Here is a 27,239-nt window from a genome sequence, read left to right as displayed (position 1 = left end):
TATGTTCACAATATTTTTTATTACTGTACTCCTTGTACTATGCAGGGAGGCAGTATGTTTAATTTTTAAGTCCAAGAGAAGAGAGAACTCACAGATGGCCAGAGTTCACTGACAGAATGAAACATCCAAATTTCTTAATTTAAAATTAAGAAGTAATTTAACAGTAGGCAGTATCAGGTAGACTAGACGACTCCTACATTGGACCTCTATAAAACCAGGGTTTTGTCTATTAGAAAAGTCTCTTCTTGCCAGACCTGGTTTCCCTGCTCAGTGGGTCTGGAGCTGATCACCACATTGCCCGCTGGATCCCCGACAGTTGCCCGTGGTCTGCTAAGTGACGGAAGACAATGCGACTAAGCCTCCAGCGCCGCTTTACACCACGCGGACGGGACGTCATAACACAGCGATTTCGGATTCTAACAGGACAGCTATCCCGGGGAAGGGCAGCGATTTCTCCATCAGCCACTTCCTAAGGGAAGTCACAACATTATTACACATATCACAGGCATCTATTTATTCTATATGCGTAAGTCAATGCTTGGAGTAGGGGAACAAAGGGCTAGATTCACTGATAGAGCCAGTTTGTCCAAAGAACCTTGGACACAGTAGTGAACCCCAAGCTTTGGCTAGAAACAGACCAGAAAAATGACAGAAATGTTTGGCATGCTCCCAATACAATTTTTAAAATTTTATAGAAATTTAACATAGGTACACAAAAATCTACAAACCGGAAGTGTAACAGCTCAGTAACTTAACAGAACATCTGGGTAATAAGGAACTAGAGTACCAAAAAAACCCATGATAGGTACCCCAGGCCCTGGCTGTGCCTCCTTTCAGACACTGAGCACAGACACTGTCAGCTAACAGCTCACCTGATTACTAACACCACAGATGAGCTTTTCTTCCTCAGAATTTTATATAAATCTAACCATATAATAGGCATTCTTTTTTATTCATTTCTCTTTGGCTTCTTCCATTCAATAATATGCTTGTGAGATTCATCCATACTGTTTGATTTTCATTGTGGGACCATACATAATTTCTTTTCATCATACTGGAATTCACTTATCCATTCTATAGTTGATGGACATCTGGGTGGTTTCCAGTTTTGAGCTATCATGAATAGGGCAGCTGTATAAATTTTTCTTTCTCTGAATCTTATTTTTATTTCTATTGAAGTACAGTTGACACACGATGTCAGCTACAGGTGTATAACATGGTGATTCGATAAGTCTACACATTGTGCTGTGCCCACCACATGCGTGGCTACCAATTGTCACCACGCCACACTAAGGCAATGCCACTGACTATATTCCTCATGCTGTACCTTCCATCCCCATGACTTGTTCATCACCCTATAACAGGAAGCCTGTGCCTCCCACTCCCTCTCCTTCCTTGTGCCCATCTCTCCCCTCAGTTTGTTTTCTGTATTTATGGGTCTTTCTGTTTTTAGATCCCATGTATAAATGCAAGCATATGTAGCATTTTTCTTTCACTTAGCATATACTACTTTCTAAGTTCATCCATGTTGTTGAAAATGACAAGATCTCATTGCTTTTTATAGCTAAGTAATATTTCACTGTGTGTATATATATATGTATAACACACACAACTTTATCCAATTTTCTGTCGATGGGCACTTAGGTTGCTTCTGTATCTTGGCTACTGTAAAAAATGCTGCAGTAAACACAGAGGTGCATGTACCTTTCTGAATTAGTGTTTTTGTTTCCCACGGGTAAACACCTAGTAGTGGAATTACTGAATCATATAGTTTTTTGGTTTTTTATTTTAATATTTGTTTTTGAGAGAGTGTGCGTGTGAGAGCAGGGGCAGCAGAGAAGGAAGGAAAGAGAAAACCCAGGTAGGCTCTGTGCTGACTGCATACAGCCCAGTCCTGGGCTCAGTCTCACAAAATGTGAGATCATGACCCAAGCTGAAATCAAGAGTCAGACACTTAACTGAGCCACCCAGGCGCCCTGAATGAAACATACAGTATTTCTAATTTGAGCAACCTCCACACTGTCTTCCACAGTGGCTGCACCAAATTTATATTCCCACCAACAGTGCCTGAAGATTCCCTTTAACCCGCATCCTTGCCAACACTTATTTTTTTAATTCTAACCATTCTGACAAGTGTCAGGTGACATCTCATTGTAGCTTTGACTGGCATTTCCTTATGATGAGTGACGTGGAACGTCTTTTCATGTGTCTGTTGGCCATCTGTTTGTCTTCTTCGGAAAAATGTCTATTCATAGGTCCTTTTTTTTCTCTTTTTAATTGAATTATTTTTTGCTTTTTTGGGGTGTTGAGTTGTAGGAGTTCTTTATATATCTAGGGTACTAACCTATTATCATTTGCAAATATCTTCTATTCATTAGGTTGTCTTTTCATTTTGTTGATGTGCAAAAACTTTTATTGTGGTGTAGTCCCAATAATTTTTATTTATGCTTTTGTTTCCCTTGCCTAAGAAGACATATCTAGAAAAATGTTGCTATAGCTGATATCGAAGAAATTACTGCCTATATTTTCTTCCAGGAATTTTATTTCAGGCCTCACATTTAGGTCTTTAACCCATCTTGAGTTTATTTCTGGGTATGGTTAAGTAAGTGGTCCAGTTTTCCAAAAGCATTTACTGAAGAGACAGTCTTTTCCCCACTGTACATGCTTGCTTCCTTTGTTGTAGATTAACTGAGTTTATTTCCTTTCCAGTGATCTATGTCTACTTCTGTGCCAGTAGAACACTGTTTTGATTATTATTGCTTTGCTGTTTATCTTGAAATCTAGGATTGGGATACCTCCAGCTTTGTTCTTTCTCAACATTACTTTGCCTACTGAGCTCGTAAGTGGTTCCATAAAAATTTTATTATTATCTGTTCTAGTTCTGTGAGAAGTGCTGGTGGTATTTTGATAGGGATTGCACTGAATCTGTAGATTGCTTTGGGTAGTATGGACATTTAAACAATATTAATCCTTCCAATCCATGAGCATGGAATATGTTTCCATTTGTTTGTATCGTCTTTAATTTCTTTCATCAACGTTTTATAGTTTTTAGAGTACAGATCTTTCGACTTCTTGGTTTATTCCTATTTAATGTTTTGGGTGCAACTGTAAATGGGACTGTTTCTTTCTTTCTCTTTTTTTTTTTAACGTTTTTATTCAATTTTGAGAGACAGAGACAGGGTGTGAGCAGGGGAGGGGCAGAGAGAGAGGGAGACACAGAATCTGAAGCAGGCTCCAGGCTCTGAGCTGTCAGCATAGAGACCGACGTGGGCTTGGACTCACAAACTACAAGATCATGACCTGGGCCAAAGTGGGCCGCTTAACTGGCTCCCAGGCGCCCTGGGGCTGTTTTCTTAATGCCTCTTTCTGCTACTCTGTCATTAGTGTATAGAAATGCAACTAATTTCTGTGAATTAATTTTGTATCCTGAAACTTTACTGAATTCATTTATTACCTCTAATAAGTTTTTTGGTGAAGTCTTTAGGGTTTTCTATATATAATATCTTGTCACCTCCAAATAGTGACAGTTTAACCTCTTCCTTATCAATTTGGATGCTATCTAAAGCTAACTTTTGTCTGATTGCTGCGGCTAGGACTCCCGGTACCATGTAGAATAAAAGTGGCAAGAGTAGACATTCTTGTCTTGTTTCGTTTCTTAAAGGAAAAGCCCTCAGTTTTTCACCACTATATACATTCTTGTTTAAGTCATTTAGAAAATATGTGAATGTATTTATTTCTGTTGTCTCCCCATGTTTTTTTCCCAGCTTTATTGAGATGTAATTGACATATAACATTGTGTTAACACATTTAATACATGTATACCTTGCAAAATAATTACTACAATAAGGCCTAATGAACACCTCCATCACCCGAAATAATTACGTTTTTTGGGGGGTGATGAGAACATATAACATTACTCTCTCTTAGTAAGTTTCAAGCATGTAACACAGTATTGTTAACTATAATCACCATTTTATATGTTAGATTCTCACCACTTACTCAGTTTATAAACAGAAGTTTGTACACTTTGCCCAATATCTTCCCATTTCGCCTACCTCCCAGCCACTGGTAACCACCATTATAATCTATTCCTATGAGTTCAACTTATACCACATTATATATGTGAGATCAAACATTTGTCTTCCTCTGATTTAATGTAATGTTCCCAAGGTACGTTCAAGTTACTACAAAAGGAAAATCCTACTACATTGGGTGTGTGCACGCGCACCACATTTTCTTTGAATAAATATCTCCTTCATTTGCTGAGACGTAGGGTGTTTCCATGCTTGGCTACTGTGAATAATGCTGCAATATGTGTGGGGGTGCAGATACCTTCTCGAATTCGTATTTTCATTTTCTTCACTCAGAAGTAGAACTGCTAGATCATATGGTTCTAATTTTAACTTTTTGAGGAAACTCTAGTTTCAATAATTAGTGCACCCTTTCTCAGACCTTTTGCCGTGCAGAAGCTGCTTACTTCTATGCAGTCCCACTCATTTATTTTTGCTTTTGTTGCTTATGCTTTTGATGTCATATCTAAAAAAATCACTGCCAATACCAATGTCAAGGAGCTCTTCCCTTATGTTTTCTTCTAGAAGTTTTACGGTTTCAGGTTTAAGTTTTCACCCATTTCGAGTTAATTATTGGGAGTGGTACAGGACGGAGGTCCAGTGTCATTCTTTTGCACATGAACATCCAGCTTCCCCAACACCATTTGTTAGAGAAACTACTCCTCCCCTACTGAGTTTTGGTTCGCTTGTTGGGAATCAACTGGATTGGGTTCTGGGCTCTTGCTTCTTTTCCACTGCTCTATGTGTTATGGAGTATCATACTATTTTGAGTACTATAGCTTTGTAATGAAGTTTTTTTCTTTAAAGATTTTTTTAAAGTAATCTCTATACCAAATGTGGAGCTTGAACACAGAACCCCAAGATCAAGAGTCGCATGCTCTAATGACTGAGCCAGCCAGGCGCTCCTGTAATAGCATTTTAAAAATTAGAAAGTGTGTAGGGGCACCTGGGTGGCTCAGTCCGTGAAGTGTCCAACTTTGCCTCAGGTCATGATCCCCTGGTTCATGAGTTTAAGCCCCACATTGGGCTCTGTGCTGACAGCATGCAGCCTGCTCTGGATCTGTCTCCTCTCTGCCCCTCCCCCAACTCACACATGCACTCGCTTTTGAAAAAAAAAAATGAATGTTAAAAAAGTCAGGTGGTGTGTAGGTCCTTTTACTACAAAAAAAAAAAAAAAAGCATGTGGCCTCCAGTTTCGTACTTCTCTCAGATTTGCTCTGGCTATTCAGGGGTCTTCTGTGATTCCATATGAATTTTAGAATTTTTTTGTTTTTAATTTCTGTGACAAAGGCCATTGGAATTTTTATAGGGATTGCAAAGAGTCTATAGATGGCTTTGTATAGTATGGACATTTTAATATTAATTCTTTTGATCCCTGAACACAGAATTATCTTTTCATTTAGGTCTTCTTCAATTTCCTTCATCAATGTCTTATAGTTTTCAGTGTACATATCTGTCCCCTCTTTAAACTTATTCCTAAGTATTCTATTGATTTTGATGCTATTGTACATCAGCTTATATTATTTCCTTTTCAGATTTCTGATTTGAATACCTTTGAAAATTTTTTCTTGCCTGACTGCTCTGGCTATGACTTCCAGTACTATGTTGCATAAAAGAACCAAGAGTGGGCATCTTTTTCCTCTTCTTGATCTTAGAGGAAAAGCTTTCAGCTGTTCACCACTGAATATGATGTCAGCTATGGGCTTATTCTTTTGTTGCATGTTTCTTCCACATGCAGCTCTTTGTTGAGAGCTTTTATCATGAAATAATGTTGAATTCTGCCAAATGATTTTTCTGCATCTGTTGAGACAACCATATGATTTTTTTTTTTGTTTTGTTTTTAGAGAGAGAGAGAGACAGAGACAGAGCGAGAACAAGTTCAAGTAGGGGAGGGCAGAGGGAGAGAGAATCCTAAGCAGGCTCCACACCCAGTGCAGAACCCAACACAGGACTCAATCCCATGACCCTGAGATCATGTCCTGAGCCAAAATCAAGAGTCAGATGTTCAGCTGAGACACCCAGGTGCCCCGATCATGAGTTTTATATTTCATTCTATTAAGGTGGTATATTTATTGACTTGCATATGTTGAATCATCTTTGCATGCCAGGGACAAATCCCATTTGGTCATAGTGGATGATATTGTTAATATGTTATTGAATATGATTTGCTAGTATTTTGTTGAGAATTTTTCATCTATATTCTTCAGGGAAATTGGCCTGTAGTTTCTTTTTCTTATAGTGTCATAGTGTCTTTATCTGGCTTTGTAATAGTATTATGCTGATCTGGTAACATAAATTTGCAAGTGTTCCCTTGTCTTTAATATTTTGGAAAAGTTTGAGAAGTATATTAATTTATCTTTAAATATTTGATGGAATTCACTCATAAAGCCATTTATGGGCTTTTCTTTGTTGAAAGGTTTTTGATCACTAATTCAATAGCCTTATTCATTATTGGTCAGTTCAGATTTTCTATTTCTCCTCCACTTAGTCTCGTTAGGTTGTATATTTCTAGGAATTTACCCATTTTGTCTAGGTTCTCCAATTTGCTGGCATTTAATGAATGGTTCGTATCAGTTTCTTATGATACTTTGTATTCCTGTGATCTCAGATGTAATGTTTCCTTTTTCATTGCGATTTTGAGTTCTTGATCTTTTTTACTTAGTTTGGCTAAAGATTTGTCAATTTTGTTTATCTTTTCAAACTATCAGCTCTTAGTTTCATTGATCTTTAGTGTTTTCCTGGTCTCTCATTTATTTCTGCTTTGATCTTTATTATTTCCTTTCTTTCTTTCTTTTTTTTTTTTTTTTAAGTAAGCTCTACGCCCATTGTGGGGCTTGAGCTCCCAACCCTGAGATCAAGAGTCACACGTTCTACCAACTGAGCCAACCAGGTACCCCTGTGAGTTCTTTTCTTTTGCTAAGTTGGGCTTAAAGTTTACTCTTCTTTTTCTAGTTCCTTAAGGTATAAAGTTTGGTTATTCCCCATATGATTTATGAATCTTTAAAATCTGAAACCTCTGGGATGCAGAGCAAGTAAGAGGGAATGTGGTCTGAGGCTGGAGAATGGGGATAACGGAGCCCTGACATCTGTGGTAAAAGGATTCTGGCAGCTGGAGTAAGAAAGATGAAAGATCAGGGGAGATTTCCGTTTTTATTTAAGTTTTTAAATTTATTTTGAGAGAGTAAGACCGGGAGGAGCAGAGACAGAGAATCCCAAGCAGACTCCGCAGAGATCGATCTCACAAACCGTGAGATCGTGACCTGAGCCAAGAGCCCAACATGGGGCTCGATCTCACAAACTCTGAGATCATGACCTGAGCCAAGACTGACAGTTGGACACTTACCCGACTGAGCCACCCAGGCACCCGGAGATATACATTTTTAAGATCAATTGCAATGTAAAGAATGAATCTAGAAGGGCAAAAGTGGTCAAGATGGAGGAAAAAGATTACTGCAAAAGTTTGCATTAAGGATTTCTTAGAAGTTTATTCTTATATATGTGCGTGTTAGTGTGATTGTATTCATTTAAACCTGACAAGTATGATTGATCCTGTGCTAGACTGTTAAGAAAGCACAGTAATTATTCTAACATATTAAAAGTGCATAAATTAAATAAGAAAATGCATATAAAATCCACTAAATTGTCATAAACTATTAAGCATTAAGAATATTTCCTAGGTACTTTATTCTTTTTGGTGTAATTGTAAGTGGGATTGTTTTCTTAATTTCTTTTTTCTACTTCATTATTAGTGTATAAAAATGCAATAGATTTCTGTATATTAATTTTTTTATCATGCACCTTTATTAAAATCATTGATCAGTAGTAACAGTTTTTTGGTGGAGTAATTTGGGTTTTCTATATATAGTATCGGGTCATCTGCAAATGGTGACAGTTTTACTTCTTCTTTACCAATTTCGATGGTTTAAGTTCTTTTTCTTGTGTGATTGTTGCAGTTGAATTCCAGTAGTATGTTGAATAAAAGTAGTGAGAGTGGACATCCTGGTCTTGTTCTGGAACTTAGTGGAAAAACTTCCAATTTTTCACCACTGAGTATGATGTTAATTGGGGGTTTTTCATATATGGCCTTTATTAATTTGAGGTATGTTCACTTTGCTGAGAGTTTTATTGTGAATGGCTAGTGTATTATGTCAAATGCATCTACTGAGATGATCGTATGGTTTTTATCCTTTCTCTTGTTAGTGTATCTGATTTGATTTGCCAAAAGTGACCCACTCTTGCATCCCTGAAATAAATCTTTGTGAATGATCTTTTAATATATTTGCTGAAATTGCTTTGCTAATTTTTTTAAGGATGTTTTCCACCTGTGTTCATCAGAGATTTTGTAGTGTCTCTATCTGGTTTGGTACCAGGGTAACTGTGGCCATGTAGAATGAATTTGGAAGTTTTCCTTCCTCTTTTATTTACTGGAATAGTTTAAGAATAAACATTAAGTTTATTTTATTTATTTTTTTATTTTAGAGAGAGAGAGAGAGAGAGAGCACGAGCAGGGGAGAGGGGCAGAGGGGGAGGAAGAGTGGGGAGAGAGAATCTTAAGCAGGCTCCACACTCAGCACAGAGCCTGATGCTGGGCTTAAATCCCACAACCCTGGGATCGTGACCCATGCCGAAATCAAGAGTTGGATGCTCAACCGACTGAGTCACCCAGGCACCCCTTAACTCTTTTATACATGTTTGGTAGAGGTTATTTGTGAAGACATTTGGTTCTGGAATTTTGTTTGTTGGGAGTTTGATTACCAATTCAATTTCGTTACTAGTAACAGGTCTGTTCAAATGTTCTTTTATTTATATTTAAAAAAAATTTTTTTTAAGTTTGTTTATTTTGAGAGAGACAGGGACAGCACGAACAGGGGAGGGACAGTGAGAGAGGGAGAGAGAGAATCCTAAGCACAGAGCCAGATACAGGGCTCAAACTCACAAAACTGTGAGATTATGACCTGAGCTGAAACCAAGAGCCGGATGCTCAACTGACTGAGCCACCCAGACACCCCTATTTACTTTTTTAAAAATTTATTTATTTTGAGAGAGCACACATGCATACATGTGAGCTAGTGGGGGAAGGGAAGAAGAAAAGGAAGAGGGGGAGAGAGAGAAAGAATGAACCCAGGCAGGCTCTGCACTGTCAGCACATAGCCTGATGCAGGGCTCGAACTCATGAACCATGAAATCATGACCTGAGCCAAAGTCACACACTTAACTGAGCCACCTGGGCACCCCTGTTGAAATTTTCTACATCTTCCTGATTCAGTTTTGGGAAAATGTACGTTTCTAGGAATTCATCCATTTGTTCTAGATTGCCCAATTTGTTGACATATAATTTTTCAAATGTTCTCTCTAATCCTTTGTATTTCTGTGATGTCAGTTACTATTTCCTCTCCTTCATTTTTTATTACATTCCTTATTTTTTCTTGATAAGTCTGGTTAAATGTCAATTTTGTTTATCTTTCCAAAGAATTAGCTCTATCACTGATCTTTTCTACTGTTATTTTTTTTTCTGTCTCTTTCATTTATTTCTTCTGATCTTTATTATTTCCTTCCATCTACTAGCTCTGAGATTTGATCTTTTTTTTTTTTTTTAATTTTTTTCAACGTTTTTTATTTATTTTGGGGACAGAGATAGACAGAGCATGAACGGGGGAGGGGCAGAGAGAGAGGGAGACACAGAATCGGAAACAGGCTCCAGGCTCCGAACCATCAGCCCAGAGCCTGACGCGGGGCTCGAACTCACGGACCGTGAGATCATGACCTGGCTGAAGTCGGACGCCCAACCGACTGCGCCACCCAGGCGCCCCTGAGATTTGATCTTTTTCTAGTTTGTTAGGTTAGGTTGTTTGAGATTTTTCTTATTTCTTGAGGTAGGCCTGTAGGACTTTAAACCTCCCTCTTAGAAATGCTTTTGCCATGTCCTAAAGATTTTGGACTACAGTGTTTTTATTTTCATTTGTCTCCATGTATTTTTTTGACTTTCTCCTTGATTTCCTCCTGACTCACTTGTTGCTTAGTGTCATATTGTTTAGCCTCCAAGTGTTTGTGTTTTTTCCAGATTTTTCTTTTGTAATTGATTTCTAGTCTCATACTGTTATGGTCAGAAAACATGTTTGATAGGATTTCAATCCTCTTACATTTACTGAGACTTGCTTTATGAACTTACATGTGATCTATCCTGGAGAATGTTCCATGTGTACTTGAAAAGAATGTGTATTCTGTTTTCAGATGGAATGTTCTATATATATCTGTTAGGTCTGTCTAATGTGATAAAGCCTCAGTTTCTTGTTGATTTTCTGTCTGGCTGATCTATCCACTGAAATAAGTGAGGTGTGAAAGCTCCCTACTATTATTGTTTTACTGTCGATTTCTCCCTTTGTATCTATTAATATTTGCTTTATGTACTTATGTGCTATGTTGGGTACATAAATATTTATAATTGTTATATCCTCTTGTAGGATTGATCCCTTTTTCATTATGTAATGCCTTTTTTTTTTTTTGTCTCTTGCTACAGTCTTTGTTTTAAAGTCTTTTTTTTTTTAATTTTGGACATATGAACAAGTTTAATTACCTGCTATACCATCCAGATGGAAATATGTGATACTTGGAAATAATGTTCATAAACTTAGGAGACATGCAGGCATTTTTAGACCACTAAACCCAAAGGTATTAAAACAGACTTCAAGGAATGTCCAAATTATTTTTTAAAACATGATCTAAATTTTTTTCACATTTCTTTAAATGTCCAGTTTTCTTTGGAAAATTTATCCACAATCCTAAATTTTCATTTTATTTATTTTTTAAAGTTTATTCATTTTGAGAGAGAGAAAGCACACGAGCAGTTGGAGGGGCAGAGAGAGAGTAGAGAGAGAATCCTAAGTAGGCTCCACGCTGTAAGCACGGACCCCGACACGGGGCTTAATCTCCCAAACCGTGAACACAACCTGAGCTGAACTCAAGAGTCAGATACTTAACCAACTGAGCCACCAAAGTGCCCCCTAAATTTTCATTTTAGAGCCTACTTTGTATTTATATAACAGAGTGCCCTGAACTGATGTTCATCGAGATACCTTTCTTTAAGCCCTAATGGTTTCTATCTTCCTTTTAAAATGTGTTAGGTATCTCTTAAATTGTTATTCTCAAAAATATTCTGGAGAAAAAATTATTAAACACTGACAAATTCTTCATTTCTGTTACAGGGTAGCAATTGATCATCTAACCCACAGGGGTCTATCAGCTTTGTAAGGTTGGGTTTCTTGTTCTCCTCAGACATAGCTGACTGCAACTCATAAAGCCACAGCTGGCTCCAGCTTCTCCACTTCTGTATTAACTGTCACTGAGACATGTCAGTCTTTGATCTGTACATTTTGACCAGTTTTGGCCTCCAGAGAAGGTCTTCTTTCTTCTCAATTGGCTTCACCAATTTTGCTTTTTTTCTTCACACTTAATCCTTATTTGAGAAGATCCTCAGCCACAGCAACACTTTGCAGATCACTGCATGACTATCAATTTAGATTCACATGCACTGATGTTGTTTTGTTTTGTTTTTAAAGATTTTATTTTTTTTAAAGTAATCCCTATACCCAACGTGGGGCTCAAACTCACAAGCCCAAGATCAAGAGTCATATGCTCTACCAACTGAGACAGCCAGGTGCCCCTGAATTGATATTCTTGAAGGTATTTTTCAAATATGCGCTTTCTTCAAATTTATTGTCTATGTATTTAAATTTTTTTTTTTGAAATTCAAACAGTTTTCTTCTGTTGAAGATGTTGGTTTCTCTGAAGAAGTCTGATCATTTTCTTCATTCTCTACCTTAGGCTGTTTTACCAAACTGTAACAGGAATCAAATGAAGATCTAGTTTTCCTTAATCATTCTCTAAGTGTTACACTCATAGGTTGTTTACCTGAACTACTTGTATGTGGAGATGGTGGGCTGGCACAATCCTGTGGAGTGCTAGGGGTGGGCTTTCCATCTTGACAATGAAATCTTGGTTCACCTCTCCCTCTGCCATCCCCACAGTGCAGAAAATGCACCTAAAGCATTGCTACCCTGGCTTTTTTTGTTATGCACTTCTATTTGCACGGAATGTGTTTCTGCATCCCATCACCTTCAGTTTGTATACATCTTTAGGTCTTGACGTCAGTCTCTTGTAGGCAGTGTACAGATGGGTCTTTTTTTTTTTAATCCACTCCGTCATCCTGTATCTTTTGATTGGAGCATTTAGTCCACTCACATTTAAAGTAATTACTGATATATATGCAGTTATTAGCAGTTTGTCGTGTCCTTATTGTTTTTGTAGTTTTTGTCTATTTTTTTTTTGCCTTCTTTTGTTCTTTTCGCTTGGGGTTTGAGGTCTTTCTTTAGTGTTATGCTTGGATTTTTGTCTCTATTTTTTGTGTATTTACTATAACTTCTTCATTTGTGGTTACCACAGGGTTATATATAACATCTTAAGTGTTTAACAGTCTGTATTATGTTGCTGTACCTTAAATTCAAACATACACTAAAAGCACTAAATTAACCCCATCCATGTTTTATGTATATGATGTTATATTTTACATCTTCTTATTTTGTTTATCCTTAGACTAATTTTTGTAGATAAAACAGATTTTTACTACTTTAGCATTTTAATTCCCATATTGGCTTCATAAGTGATTAACGTACTACTTCTAGTATGGTTGCCAATTTAACCAAGGAGGTGAAAAACCTATCCTCTGAAAACTGGAAGATACTGACGATGACACAAACAAATGGAAAGATATCCCATAGTCATGGATTAGAAGAATTAATATTGTTTAAATGTCCATACTACTCAAAGCAATCTCTAGATTCAATGCAATCCCTATCAAAATACCAACAGTATTTTTCATAGAACTAAAACAAGCAATACAAAAGTTTGCTTAGAACCACACAAGACCCTGAATAGCCAAAGCAAACTGGAGAAACAACAAGGCTGGAGGTATCACAAACCCAGATTTCAAGATATACTACAAAGCTGTAACAATCAAACAGCATGGTATCAGCACAAAAACAGACATGCTAGGTCAATGGGATAGGACTAGAGAGCCCAGAAATAAATCCACGCTCATATGGTTAATTAATCTATAACAAGGTGGTAAGGATGTACACAATGAGGAAAAGATAGTCTTTTCAATAAATGTGATTGGGAAAACTGAAGTGCTACCTGCCAAAGAATGAAACTGGACCACATTCTTACACTCCACATAAAAATAAACTTGATATGGATTAAAGACCTAAATGTGAGAAACTGCAACCACGTAACTCCTAGAAAACATAGATAGTAATCTCTTGGACATTGGCTTTAGCAATATTTTTCTAGTTATATCTCCTCAGGCAAGAGAAACAAAAACACAATAAACTATTGGGACTACACCAAAATAAAAACCTTTTGTACATTAAAGGAAACCATCAACGAAACAAAAAGGCAGCCTACTGAATGAGAGAAGACATCTCCCAATACATCTGATAAGGGGTTAACATCCAAAAACATATAAAGAACTTAATACAACTCAATACCAAAAAAGCAAATAATTCAGTTAAAAAATAGGCAGAAGGCTTGAATAGACATTTTTTCAAAGAAGACATAGATGGCCAACAGACAAATAAAAAGATGCTCAATATCGCTAACCATCAAAATCAAAACCACAATGAGACATTACCTTACAACTTTCAGAATGGGTAGAATTAAATAGTGGCATGGATATAGAGAAAAGGGAAATCTCCTGCAGTGGGAATGTAAATTGGTGCAGACACCGTGGGAAACTGTATGAAGTCTCCTCAAAAAATAAAAAATAGAAAACAGTACAACCTAGTAATCCACTACTGGGTATCTGTCCAAAGAAACAAAAACACTAATTTGAAACAATATATGCAACCCTATGATTATAGGATTATTTACAATAGTCAAGATATGTAAGCAACCCAAGTGTCCAATGCTAGATGAATGGATAGAGAAGATGTGTATGTATACACAATGGGATATTACTCAGCCTTAAAAAGCAATGAGATCCTGCCATTCGTAACAATACAGATAGACTTACAGGTTATTATACTAAGTGAAATAAGTAAAACAGAAAGACAAATGCCATATGATTTCACTTATATGCGAAATCTAAAAAAACAATTGAACAAACTACTAAAATAGAAATTCACCCACAAAAATGAAAACCGGTGATTGTCAGAGGGCAGATAGGTGGGTATATGGGCAAAAGGGGTGAAGGAAAATAGAAAGAGCAGGCTTCGGCTATGGAATGAGTAAGTCACAGGGAGGAAAGGTACAGACTGCATAAGAATACAGTCAATGTATCATAAATAGCGTTATATGGTGCCAGATGGTAACTACACTAGTGGTGACGACAGCAATGCATAGAGTTGTCAAATCACTAGGTTGTACACCTGAAACTAACAGAACAGTGTGCATGAGCTATACTTCAATTAAAGAACAAAAAAAGGAAAGTACAGCATGGGGAATACAGTCAATAATATTGCAATAATGTTGCATGGTGATTACACTTATGGCTGAGCATGATGTACAGAATTTTTGAATCAATGTGTTAGTTACCTGAAACTAGTAACACTAAATGTTACTTTAATGTTATTTAAATGTTATTTTAAAATTAAAGGTATATACTTCCAGTTATAAAAGAAGTATGTCACAGAGATAGGGAATATAGTCAAAATATTGTGTAACATTGTATGGTGACAATGACTACACTTATCAATTTCATTGTACACAGAGTAATAGACAGAATTAGCAAATCAAATATATATGTTGCACCGCTGAAAAAAAACTATTTCCTAATCTCCAAGAGCTTGTGCATGTGTTGCCATTATGAAATATTTAGTGAATTCTATACACTGACAATTAAGCCAATGAATGGTAGATAGTATGTGCTATAAAGTGGACTGGAGGGGAGACCAGGCTGGAAGTCAAGTTTCGTGGAGGCTGTCCTAGAAGAGCTATGAATTATGTATGTATGTACGTACCTATCATATATATACACTTATATACCTCTCCTTGTTCCCAAAAAATATTTAAGTCAGTTTACAAATGAGGAAATTGGGGCACAGGGACAATGAGACAATAGTGTGCACTGTGAAAAGCCTGTAAGTCTGTTAGAGACAGACCTCTGGGACAGAAGTTTGATCTGTATGCTACTTGGTAGGCAACACAGAGCCAGGATCAGTTCCTACAATCCACAGAGTCCTTGAACAGCTATTGCTGGTTCTCATACCAGAGCCATTCCTTGGGGCGGGGCGGGGGGGGGGGTCTTCATAAATAACATCCTCCACAACATCTTAAGTTTTTCTCAGAGGCCTCCTCTTACGACTCCCTAAATGTAAGCAAGTAGCTTAATGCCGTATGGTAAAAGCCGTAACCGAATGGTTCAGGACACTCAGTCTTCTGCTGATCTGGCTAATCTGGACAAGATTAAAAAGAATTAATGATAATGAGTGGCCTGTATATTATTCAGCCAGCTTCTATAAGTATTTTTTTCTTTTCCTCTGAGCTTTTGATAGTCTGAGTAGCCTTGAGTTTGAGTTCAGGTTCTCAACAAGACTCATGAATGCAGGTATGCTGTGTCACCAACTAGGTGCAGGACCCATATGCTTCAGGAGGCCAAACACGGTTGGCATCCTCTTATTCAAGCTAAGGAGTATGAGAAGAAAGTAAACCAGATGGAAAACCACCTCAGCACACAGAGGTGGGCGAAGGAGTTCAGAGAGGCAGGCACCCATTGCCCTGGGTGAGGAACAGCTTAGGCCACATATGAGGCACATGGCCTCAATCGTCAGCACAGCCTCCCAATGCCTGGAGAGTGGTGAAAGAGTGGGAAGAAGTCGGGGAGAGACCTTAGGCCAAAATAACTGTCCAATTTCTGTGTGATTACCATTCACCGTACTTTCTAAGGATCATCTAATAAACAGTTAAAAGGCTAGTTAGGAATGAAAAGTTCTCTTTAATCTGAAATTCACCAGAATAACTTCAAGGGTATTAATTTATGTTGACTGGGAGAATTTGATCATATCCTCCAGAAATTATATTGTTACTAAGTTACAACAGTATCAACAGTGCTTTTTGAGAATGATCTTGTGGCACATTGGGACGCATCTTAATTAGCTCACCTGAAGATCTTTTGGCAAAATGGTATTCTTCCTGAGAGAATTGATTCGAAGCCTCTCATCTGCATACTCGTAGGCAATTTTTCGTCTCTTCACATCACGCAGCATTTTCCAGTCTACATAATAACCTCGAACTTGACCTGAAGCTGAGGAAGGAACCATCTAAAATACAAGGAACAAGGTGAAGGACAGTGAGACCCAGGCTCTGCCAGTGTCTCCCATTCTGTGATCCCTTTTACTATTTATGACCTAATAGCTTTTTTCTAATAATTTTGGATCATTTTAATAACTTAAATAGATTTAATTCAAAATAAATAACTTTTACAAATGTCCATTAAGCCAAAATGGTGGTAATTAATAATGCCAATAAGGTGTGTTGGAAAGTGAAACATTTTCTTAGATTTTTATTATAATTGTTTGACCTTTACTTAGGCTAATAGTGGTTCAAAAACCAAAAAAATGTAAAAAGAAAAAGCAAGGTGGACTCTCTCCTACCTCATCCCTTACCTGACCAATGATGACCCCTCCACTTCCAAAGGTACCCACTGTCCCATTGTTACAAGATCCCGTATCCTTCCAGAGATCTTTGCCTATACAAATACATATACACCCCCCGTCCCATGTTTCATGCCCTTACTCTTTTTTCTCATTTAACAATGTATCTTGGAGAGCTTTCATATCCATAAGTTAAAAAGCTTCTCCTTTTCTTTAGGTTGTATATTCCACTGCATGGATGTGACATGCATGTGTCGAGAGTCAGACGCTCAACCCACTGAGCGACCCAGGCACCTCTAATTTTTGTTCTTTTATCTTGTCAAAGGAGTCCCTAAAACTAGCCATTCTACTAATAAGGCAATTGAGAGCTCTTTATGATTTTTTTTCCCCAAATGTAGCCAATTTAAAGGCCTCATTGTCTGGCCATTAACAAGTCGGGTCTTATTAATTTTAATATCGACTCCTATCAGTAAGCCTTTTTATGGCTTAACCAAAGATAATCTCACACGCACACTCTCTCTAAATAAACTTAAAAAAAAAATTAGGCTTAAGACAAATAAGTGTCCACATCCAATGAAAATCCCCCCCCCCCCCTTTTTAAGCTTTTTTTGGAGCTTTCTGAGCAGGGGCAGAGAGAGAGAGAGAGAGAGAGAGAGAGGAAGAGGAGGGTCGGGGAGGGTGAGGATCCTAAGCAAGCTCTGCACCATCAGCACAGAACCTGGTTCAGGGCTCAAACCCACAAAACTGTGAGATCATGACCTGAGCCGAAACCAAGAGTCAGATGCTTAACCAACTGAGCCACCTGGGCATCCCAAAATTTCCCCTTCTTAAAATCCAGCCCCGTCTGTCTGTTTTAACTTCCTCTTCCCTACAAGATTCAGAGAGAGTACTCCAGCCTAATCTCTAGGTTCAAAGTATATCAACTATTCTTGTAAACGCCAAAAGCAGAAAGTGATTTTAGCGGAAGTCTGAGAAACAAACCGTAGGGCCTGGTTTACTATGATCAATCCCAGCCAGCCTCAGGCATTTTCATGCATGACCTTTGGAAGTGTATCCTAGACACCCCCCGCCGCCCACCAGAGAATTACTGTCTGTGGAACAGCAGCACACGTTTTAAAGTATAAAGCTAATACTTTATACTAACAGAAGGATTATAGATGTCAAGGTTGAACTGTATAACCAGAAAGAAGGCTTCTGTTAAAATGCTTTATTTTATACAGACTTTACAAAGACAACCATCTTTTGATTCTCATTTTCATTAAAAATCTCCCTGATATAAATAAGTAAATCTATTTAAAAACGTGAACCAGTTCCTTGATATTCAGGCTGTAACCCAGTTCTCTGGAGAAAAACAGTCTTTGTCTTACAAATCTCTCCAAAACCAGAAAGTCAAAACCCACCTATCTTTCACAATCCTAAAACCTCGCCTATTCTCAAAATGTGCATATTATAAAAGACGAGGATATTGAAACAAAATTGTCCTGCCCTTAAGAAAAAAGGTAAATTTTAAATTGCAATTATCCTGAAGCTCTCATCAAAATTTTTTTTTACATTCTCTGTCCCTTGAAATGATTAAATCTTATCACATCTCTGAAATGGAAGCACAGCCCACAATCACCTGAGACTAAAGGAAAAAAAAAGTGGTGGAAAAAGGCCCTTCTATTTTTTTAAGTAGGCTTCACAAGCTCTACTGAGCCAGCCAGGCGCCCCTTTTAAAATACAAACTGCCGAAAGGGTTCTCAAGCCCAGACTCCAGCACCTTTGATAACAGACAGATATGCTCCAAATCTCCACCTTGAAGAAAACTTGGATACTTTTTCTGTAAATTTTCTTTTTTTTTTTTTATTTTTAAAAATTTTTTTTTCAACATTTATTTATTTTTGGGACAGAGAGAGACAGAGCATGAACGGGGGAGGGGCAGAGAGAGAGGGAGACACAGAATCGGTAACAGGCTCCAGGCTCTGAGCCATCAGCCCAGAGCCTGACGCGGGGCTCGAACTCACGGACCGCGAGATCGTGACCTGGCTGAAGTCGGACGCTCAACCGACTGCGCCACCCAGGCGCCCCTTTCTGTAAATTTTCTACCCACCCTCTTCTCTAGGACCTAAGACCATTCTTTAAAATGCAAAACTTTAGGGGGAAGTTTTCATCCCCCCCCCCAAAAAAATAAATACAAGGAGGTATTTGGAAATATCAGTCAAAACAAAAGCTATAAATTTTTGTTTATATCTCATCTATGTATTTGTGTCCATCTATGTTGTAAATATGAGATATTTTCTCTAACTCCAAATGATACTGCTAAAGGAGCAGTAAAGGAGCTCTATTTAGTTGGTTTGAAGGCAAATGGTTGGAAAATTTGAGCATTCTAACTCTCAGAAAGCTAGAATTTAACCCAAATGTTTTTCAAGTTCATGGGATCTGAAAACAGATGTGATATGAAAACTAGTTTAGGGGTGTCTGGGTGGCTCAGTCAGTTAAGCATCCAACTTCCGCTCAGGTCACGATCTCATGATTCTTGAGTTCAAGCCCCACATCAGACTCGAGTTCAAGCCCCGCATCTGTGCTGACAGCTCAGAGCCTGGACCCTGCTTCGGATTCTGTGTCTCCCTCTCTCTCTTTGCTCCTCCTCAAAAATAAACAAACATTAAAAAAAAGTTTAAAAACAGACAAATCTTCAGAGTTATCACCATTAAATATAAAACTTTTATTCTACCTATCGCTTACAACATCGGCCACCAAAAAATAATAGCTTAGGGATAATGGCAGACTTTGTTTAATGTTTAATCAAGTTTTGGTAGGTAATTTAAACATAATTGCTTAACAAATAAAAAGTTTTAGGTAACCTTTTAAAATAGCGTCCAAATCTTTTTAGTAACTTGAAACCTTCAAGTTTTGCTAAGTCAAATGACGAGTTAAGATAAATTCATTAAATATCTAGATCCTTTCCAAATAGGACAAAATACTAAAACATTAATTACTAAACACAGGTTTATCTTTTGATTACAGAGAAACTAAAAGATATTTAGGTGTGTTAATGCTACATTAAAATATTTAGGGGCACCTGGGTGGCTCAGTCGGTTAAGTGTCTGACTTCAGCTCAGGTCATGATCTCACGGCTCATTTGTGAGTTTGAGCCCTGAATCAGAGTCTCTGCTGTCAGCACAGAGCCTGCTTCAGATCTTCTGTCGCCTCTCTACCTCCTCCCCACCCACTCTCCCTCTCTCTTTTTCAAATATTTTTAAAAATTTCAAAAAGACATACATATGTTTCTAGAAATTATAAAATGTATTCATAAATTTGCAAATTTAAGGAATACTGGTTACCAGACCATTCACAATTGCTTACTTCTTACTTTTCACTAGAAATTAGTTTCTAAGTTAGAAATTCAAATTAATATATGTAATTAAAACTACTAAAAATAAGGGAAACATCTCCATATGCCAAGGAAGTAGGATATGTTTTCACTAAAAGTATGAGAATTAGAGATGAATTTTTGTTAAGGGGTAAACAAATTAAAAACACATGATAAAACAGAAATGTAGGGGGAAAAAGTTATAGGTTTGTTGAAAAGAAGTCTTTGAAAAGGAATATTAATGTGTGATCAAGCTGGTTAAGACTAAAATGAAATTATTTTATAAAATGAGTTTTAAGGGACACCTGGGTGGCTCAGTCTGTTAAGTGACTCTTGATTTTGGCTCAGGTCATGATCTCAGGGTTCCTGAGTTCGAGCCCCACCTAGGGCTGGTGTCAGTGGGGCTCTGCTCAGAGGTCTCTCTCTCCCCCTGTCTCTGACCCTCCTCCGCTCAAGTGCCCATGTACACACTCTCTCTCAAATAAACAAACTTTAAAAATAAACAAATGAAGTCTTTGACCTGGAATATTCTGAAAGATTTGTTAATATACAAATGGGGGGGAGGAGCTGGGGGGAAATATGTAAAAATAAATAAAATATGGGAAGCATTGTCAAATAAGTAATACTAAGTCTTTACGTTGTATTTGTAAGAGTGTGGCACATGCAGATAAAGTGGCATTTTGGAAACATTCTTAGAGAAAAACAGTTCTTGAGCCCCACTGGAAAAGACCTTACCTAGTACTCCTGACCACTGACGCTACAGCAAAACTAAAACGTATTAAGTCTTGGGTATACAACACACAGCTTAAAAAAAAAAAAAAAAAAAGCTCCACCTGACCCCTGGTCCCTACAGATGCTGCAGACCTCTAAATCAAATTGACAAGAAAGAGAAGTGGCTGGTATTGAGGTAGACTGCTTCAGTCCAAGATGACAGATCGACTTCACACTAAAAATCCATAATCCATCCTCCTTTTCCTTTACTCTGGCACTGGCCTGGAAAGATTAATGTCCCCAGCTGTATCTCCCAGGCTGTTGCTAACAGGGCACAACCTCTTTAACTTCAGGCTTAGCTAAAATCTAACTGGGCTCTTAACTTTTCACAAGCAAAATAAGACATCTCATCAGTCGATTCCCCTGAATTTACGCTGTTGAGTTAAAAAGGGCCTATTCATGACTCAGAATTCATTCCTTTTGACAGGTCCCTATTTCTCTGGTTAGAGATATACATAAATGAGGCTGTGATCAAGAACTGCTCCTTAATTCTTAGAATTATTGCAAAATCTGTTGCTAAAGCAATAGCAGCCCAATAAAGATCCTTAGATTCTCGAGTCAAAGCTGTCCTTAATAATAAAATAGCTCTTGATTATCTTTTATCTGAGCAAAATGTCTGTGCTTATGGCCACCACCTGCTATGCTTAGATTAACACTTCTGGGGAAGCTGATACTCAATTACATAAGATCACAGAACAAGTCACTTGGCTTAAAAAGGTAGCTCTTTGCATGGGGTCTTTCTTTGAATTAGTTAATTTTGATTGGTTTGGGTCTTGGGAACCATAGCTCTATAGTACACTCCATATATTGAAATTACCTTGCTTCTAGTAATCATAATAACTTCTGTGGTGCGTTGTATTCTCTTAAAAGCTTTAAATGCATGTTCACAGCTGTTAACCACCAAGCAAATGATTTCCCTAAGACCTGAAACATCTGGGGGCGCCTGGCTGGTTCAGTTGGTGGAGTATGCAACTCTTGACCTTGGGGTGGTGAGTTTCAGCCCATGTTGGGTATAGAGATTACCTTAAAAAATTTTTTTAAAGGACTTGAAACATCTAAGGAACAAAGAAAATGACATTTAAAAAATTGTGAACCTGAAGCCATGATTTGTGAATATCCCAGAGATTAAGCCATAATCATATGGACAGGCCACACAAGGGAATAACAAAAACTGCGAGAACTTGAGGTTGGTAACTGAGAGTGGCGTTAATGCCTTTAATTTTGATCACATTTCTGTTAAGCTGAGAATTAGATCAAAAGGGGGTAACTGTAAAATAGAAAACCACAGACCCAAAATGGCATCACTTAGCCCTAGTCTCTAATCTAATTGCAGTTTCAACCTCCCCCAGAAAAGCAGTCTTAACTAGTCAGTCAAGACTTTTCTGATGGGTGCCAATGAGTGCCACAGGGGCCCTCCATCCCCACCCCAAAGGAAGATGACATCATCTGCACAAGGCCCAGTGCTCTTTCCCCCTAAGGGAAGGTGATCTTACCTTTTCTTTTGCCGATAACTTTCTTGCCCCACCATCCTTCCTATAAAAAAATCTTCATTTTGTACAAGTCCTAAGAGCTTCCCTCTACTTGCTAGATGGGATGGTGCCTGATTCAAGATTACTTAATAAAGTCAATTAGACCTTCAAATTTACTCACCTACACTTTGCTTAACATAGTGCAGGCATAGATTGTACAAGCCACTAGAAACTCAAGACTGTCCCAAACCAGAGTAAATGCTATATGTTAATTAAATTTCAGCTACAGAAAGTAATGATGGCTTCCAATAAGAGCTGTTTATAGAAGAAATATATGTACAGAATAATAAAGAATATAAAAGTGAAAATGAGACTACTGGAAAACAAACATTTTTTCAATCTATTAATAAAAGATAAACTGAATGCCTTCAGTGCTGAAATTCTCATGGAGAAAGACAACAATTCTCCAATCACCTTTGGAAATAAACACAAATGGAATTTCAATATTGATTTGACATAACTGGGTCAAACGAATACCATGGTCACTGGGGCTGGGCTGGAAACCAGTGTCCTGGAAAAGGGACCTTCAGTAAGGCTCTGAAGGGACAGAATTTTTATACAGCTGGGGGGTGGGGGGAAGGGAGAAAAGGTGAAGTTTGTCCAAACCAAAATAGAAAATGAATAAGATATTCATAAGACAAGCGGAGATCATTTTGGCTGAAAGAAACAATTTATGTTGAGGGGCATCACAAAGTTTACTTTTACCTACGAAACTGAAAGTTAAGGAGACTTAGAACTCAAAATTAAACATTCTCCTTCAATTCTTTTCCAAACTATTTCTAATCAACTTCCTCTCTACCATCTCCTAACAGGTTTCTATTTATTTTAAAACCTCTCATTTTTTTAAATTTTAATGTTTATTTTTGAGATAATGCAAGAGACAGAGGGGCAGACAGAAGGAGACACAGAATCTGAAGCGGGCTCTAGGCTCTGAGCTGTCAGCACAGAGCCCGACGTGGGGCTCGAACCTACGAACCCTGAGATCATGACCTGAGCCGAAGTCAGACACTTAACCGAGCCACTCAGATGCCCCTAAAACATCTCTCATTTTAAAACATGTCTCGTTACTCATTGTATAATTTTTTTCTGACTAGAAATACACTCTTAAAACATTTATTGGTCGGTTACATTATTTCTTCTGTGAATGTTTTATGTCCTTTGCCTACATTTCTATTATATTGTCAATATTTTATTGGTTTCTAACAATGCTGTATATATGAAGACTGCAATCTATTCTGTTCTATACACTTTCCTGTCCCCTTCTCACCCCTTGTCACCTCCCAAAATGCCTCCACTGGGCCCTCTTCAATTCATGCTGTATGGTCATCAATATCTTATAAATCCTCAACTTCTCTTACCATCTTCAGATTTTTGCTCTAGCTGAATCTTGAATCCCTCCTGATAGCCTCCCCTATAGTTTTTTTTTTTTTTTTTTTCCTCTCCCACGACTGGGTGTAGAGGTGTGAGGGAAGTGTACTGCTCGCTCTTCAGGGCAGCTCCCAAACCTTCCTTCTTGAAAGGAAGCTGTGACTTTAATGCTTTTGGGTTATACCTCCCACCACCCCTCACTCCTGCACTCAACTACCACTTTCATTTTTAAATGAATCTAGATCCTGGCTCACTGTTACTCTCTCCAGTATTATTATTTTTCAAGTAGGCTCCAATAAGGGGCTTGAATTCATGACCCTGAGATCATGACCTGAGCTGAAATCAAGAATAAGATGCTCAGGGGCACCTGCGTGGCTCAGTTGGTTGAGCATCCAGCTTCCACTCCGGTCATGATCTCGCAGATGGTGAGTTCGAGCCCTGCATCAGGCTCTCTCTCCTGTCAGCACAGAGCCGGCTTCGTATCCTCTGTCCCACCCCCCCCCTCCTCTTTCTATTAAAAGGGGTGTCCGCCACCCCTCCCCTGCTCCTCTTTCTATTAAAAATAAACAAACATTAAAAAAAAAAAAAAGAATCAGATGCTCTCTGATATTCTTGTCCTAATTCCTGGTGAGCCAATATACATGAAATTATCCCCTGATCTCTCTGTTCCTCCAACCCCTCTCCTCCAGTGACTTTTGTACTAACTTCCTTGCCCTGAGTCTTTTATCACCATTAAGTGCAAGCCTTCTATCATCTCAGTTTTGTGTATCTCATTCTCTATTGCTTATTTCTAGCTTGTTCCTTCAAACACCCCAATAACAATTCCTGTGAGGTTTTTAATTCATTGATCCTTCACCTTTTCTTTTTTATTAAAAAAAATTTTTTTTTTAACATTTATTTATTTTTGAGACAGAGAGAGACAGAGCATGAACGGGGGACGGCCAGAGAGAGAGGGAGACACAGAATCTGACACGGGGCTGGAACTCACAGAGCGCGAGATCATGACCTGAGCCGAAGTCGGACGCTTAACCGACTGAGCCACCCAGGCGCCCCGAGCCTACCACCTTTTCACTGTCAGGTCTTGATTTCCTTTCTCCCCTTATCCAGCCTGAATTCCATAGCGTGTAAATACAATGTTGTTTTTCATATATCCTCAACTCTCTGGCCCCTCTGTAACATCACTATACTTGCTCCAATTCTTGTTACTAGTTTTCCTGTCTACTCCTATTTCATGCCATTTCTTCTTTCCTTAAATCCCTAACACCTGCTCCCACATCCTCACATGCCACTGATGACTTCTCTTTATAGAATTAGAAGCAATCAGAAATATCCATAAATATCTGTTACATCTACCCACTTACCAGAATCTGTAATCATATGCTGTATATTCCCTCCTGTTATTAAAGATCCATTCTAAGATAGTAGCCGCTAACCACATATTCTACCGAACACTTGAAATGCAGTAACTAGTGCAACTGGAGAACATTAATTCCTAATTTAATTCATTAAACATTTAAACTGAAGCAGCTGTAAATATCAAACAACTTTATTGTTTTGGTAGGGCTACATTTTCCATGTTAATAGCGGAAGACCTGGCATCCAAACAGATGTGCCGGAAGTAAAATTCAAACTGGATTTTGAAGATCTGGTATGAAAAAGAATGCAAATATCTCATAAGACATTTTCATAGATTACATATGGAAGTAATATTCTGGATACGCTGGCTTCAAATATTTTATTAAAATTTTCATGTTTCTTTTTGCCTTGTTAACATAGCCACTAGAATGTTTTAAGTTACACATGTAGTTGGCATTATATTTCTATTGGATAATGCTACCGCAGGTGATGAACTGTCCATGTTCCTTAGACCAAATAATGAAACAGGGACCCATCACCTTCTACCTACACAAGGGCACAGCCCCAGCAATTCTTCCCTCTCTTAATTTTTCCCAGGCTGCAGGATCTTCCGCTTTAACACAAAAACCTGCAGTTAACTTCTGTCACGTGAAAAAACAAAGACACAAAACACTCTTAACCCACCTGTCCTTCCAGTTACTGACCCATTTTTCGGCCCCCCTTTGGCAAAACATCTGCAAAGGTTCGTCGATACTCGTAGTCTCCCAATTTCTTTCCTCATTCTCTCTTGAACGCTTTGGCCCCTACCACGCCATTAAAACTGCTATGATGGAGGCCCCAACCTCCACACTGCTAAAACCAATAGCCAGTTATCTCCCCCTTTTAATTGGTCTGGCAACTCTGAGCAGAGGGCTGACCACTCTGCTCCCAGAAATTCTGTCACCTGCCTCTGGGCCACGACACTCTCCAAGCTTTCCCTCTCCCTCGCTGAACGCCCAAGTCTTTGCTCGACTCTCCTTGCTTAACGTTGGGAATCCCTCGGGCCTCAACCCACGGACTCCTACTCTTTTCCACCTGCACTAACTTCTTACAAATAGGCGGCAACCTGCAGCTTTCAATGCCTGTCAGTTATAGGCTTACGAACACCAAATCTGCAGTTCGGACCTCCCCTGAGACGGGTCCACACTGGGCACTGCAGTTGGTGGAGTAGTAGGGGACCCGTGGGTTTGGGGATTCAGTGGGAAGGAGGAGGCATGGGGCTAAGGGCACAGGCCTGACCTGCCGGACCGTCCGCAGCAGAGAACCCAGCATGGAAGCCGCCATGTTACCCGCCGCAAACGCCGAGACGCCGCGATTTTATTGACTACCGAATACGGCGCGGACGCGAGGGGCGGGGCCCGGGGCGGGGGGCGTGTCTTTAGGCTACCTCTGGAGGGTTTATTGGCTTCGCGTTCTCGCGGTATTTCAAGGAACGTGGGGCAGATTAGAAACCCGGGAGGGAGCGCAGATTTGATGCTGATGGTGTAGTGCTGCGCTACGGGCTCGTGGCAGCCTTTCCTTCAACTTTATATACTGTTGAGCTACCTTCGTTCTTACCCACCTACTTTCCTCCGCTCCCCACACCCTCCAGCACATCGTCGTCAGTTTCTCTTCTCCTGAGTCTTTCCCTGTCTCGCTCAATCTGCTTCTCCTCCTATATCCTCCATCCAGTTTAGGGTGCTATTTGCCATAAACCTGGAACTATTGCCAACTCCTTCTCTGTCGTCCTTCCTGTAGATTTTGCAAATCTTTTCCGTCCACTATAATGGCGATAATTATCATATTAATGATGGCAGTGATAAAAATTGTTTCCATTTACACGTCTAGGATCTTTATATTTATTAAAACACTTGGGGTTTTTAGAGGCGAGGGAGGAGAATTGCCCTTTAGAAACTGCTGTTTTCTGGGGTGCCTGGCTGGCTCAGTTGGAAGAGCAAGCGACTCTTGATCTGGGGGTTATGAGTTGGAGCCCCACATTTGGTGTAGAGATTACTTAAAATTAAAAGTTTTCAGTCTATATAACAGGGAACTTTTGGTCATCTTTATAGCAGATGTCCTTGGTCTGGAGTGAGCAATCTGAGGGGCCCCTTTCCTTTGTTTGGATGTAAGG

At 38.7% G+C, this 27,239-nt stretch overlaps 1 protein-coding gene and 1 pseudogene across 3 annotated transcripts; both read right to left on the bottom strand.

Annotated features, from left to right (window-relative positions):
• Positions 1 to 26,479, bottom strand: MRPS14 (mitochondrial ribosomal protein S14). 3 transcript variants are annotated; one of them, XM_040446741.1, is made up of 3 exons: positions 26,369 to 26,479; positions 16,223 to 16,381; positions 1 to 469 (listed from the first exon to the last, which is right to left on the bottom strand). In XM_040446741.1, the coding sequence occupies exons 1-3, from the start codon at positions 26,411 to 26,413 to the stop codon at positions 287 to 289; spliced, it is 387 nt and encodes a 128-aa protein (XP_040302675.1). In that variant the 5' UTR covers positions 26,414 to 26,479; the 3' UTR covers positions 1 to 286. The 3 variants fall into 3 exon arrangements, with proteins under 3 accessions (XP_040302675.1, XP_040302677.1, XP_040302676.1); XM_040446743.1 differs by lacking the exon at positions 26,369 to 26,479 and adding an exon at positions 25,775 to 25,798; XM_040446742.1 differs by lacking the exon at positions 26,369 to 26,479 and adding an exon at positions 21,655 to 21,814.
• On the bottom strand, positions 11,021 to 12,834 carry LOC121011922 (swi5-dependent recombination DNA repair protein 1 homolog; annotated as a pseudogene).
• Positions 26,480 to 27,239: the final 760 nt, after the last annotated feature.

Source organism: Herpailurus yagouaroundi, unplaced genomic scaffold, assembly GCF_014898765.1.
Source record: "Herpailurus yagouaroundi ecotype Mexico unplaced genomic scaffold, PumYag 195, whole genome shotgun sequence".
In the NCBI taxonomy this organism is placed as follows: Eukaryota; Metazoa; Chordata; class Mammalia; order Carnivora; family Felidae; genus Herpailurus; species Herpailurus yagouaroundi.
This window is presented reverse-complemented; position numbering and strand designations above follow the sequence as displayed.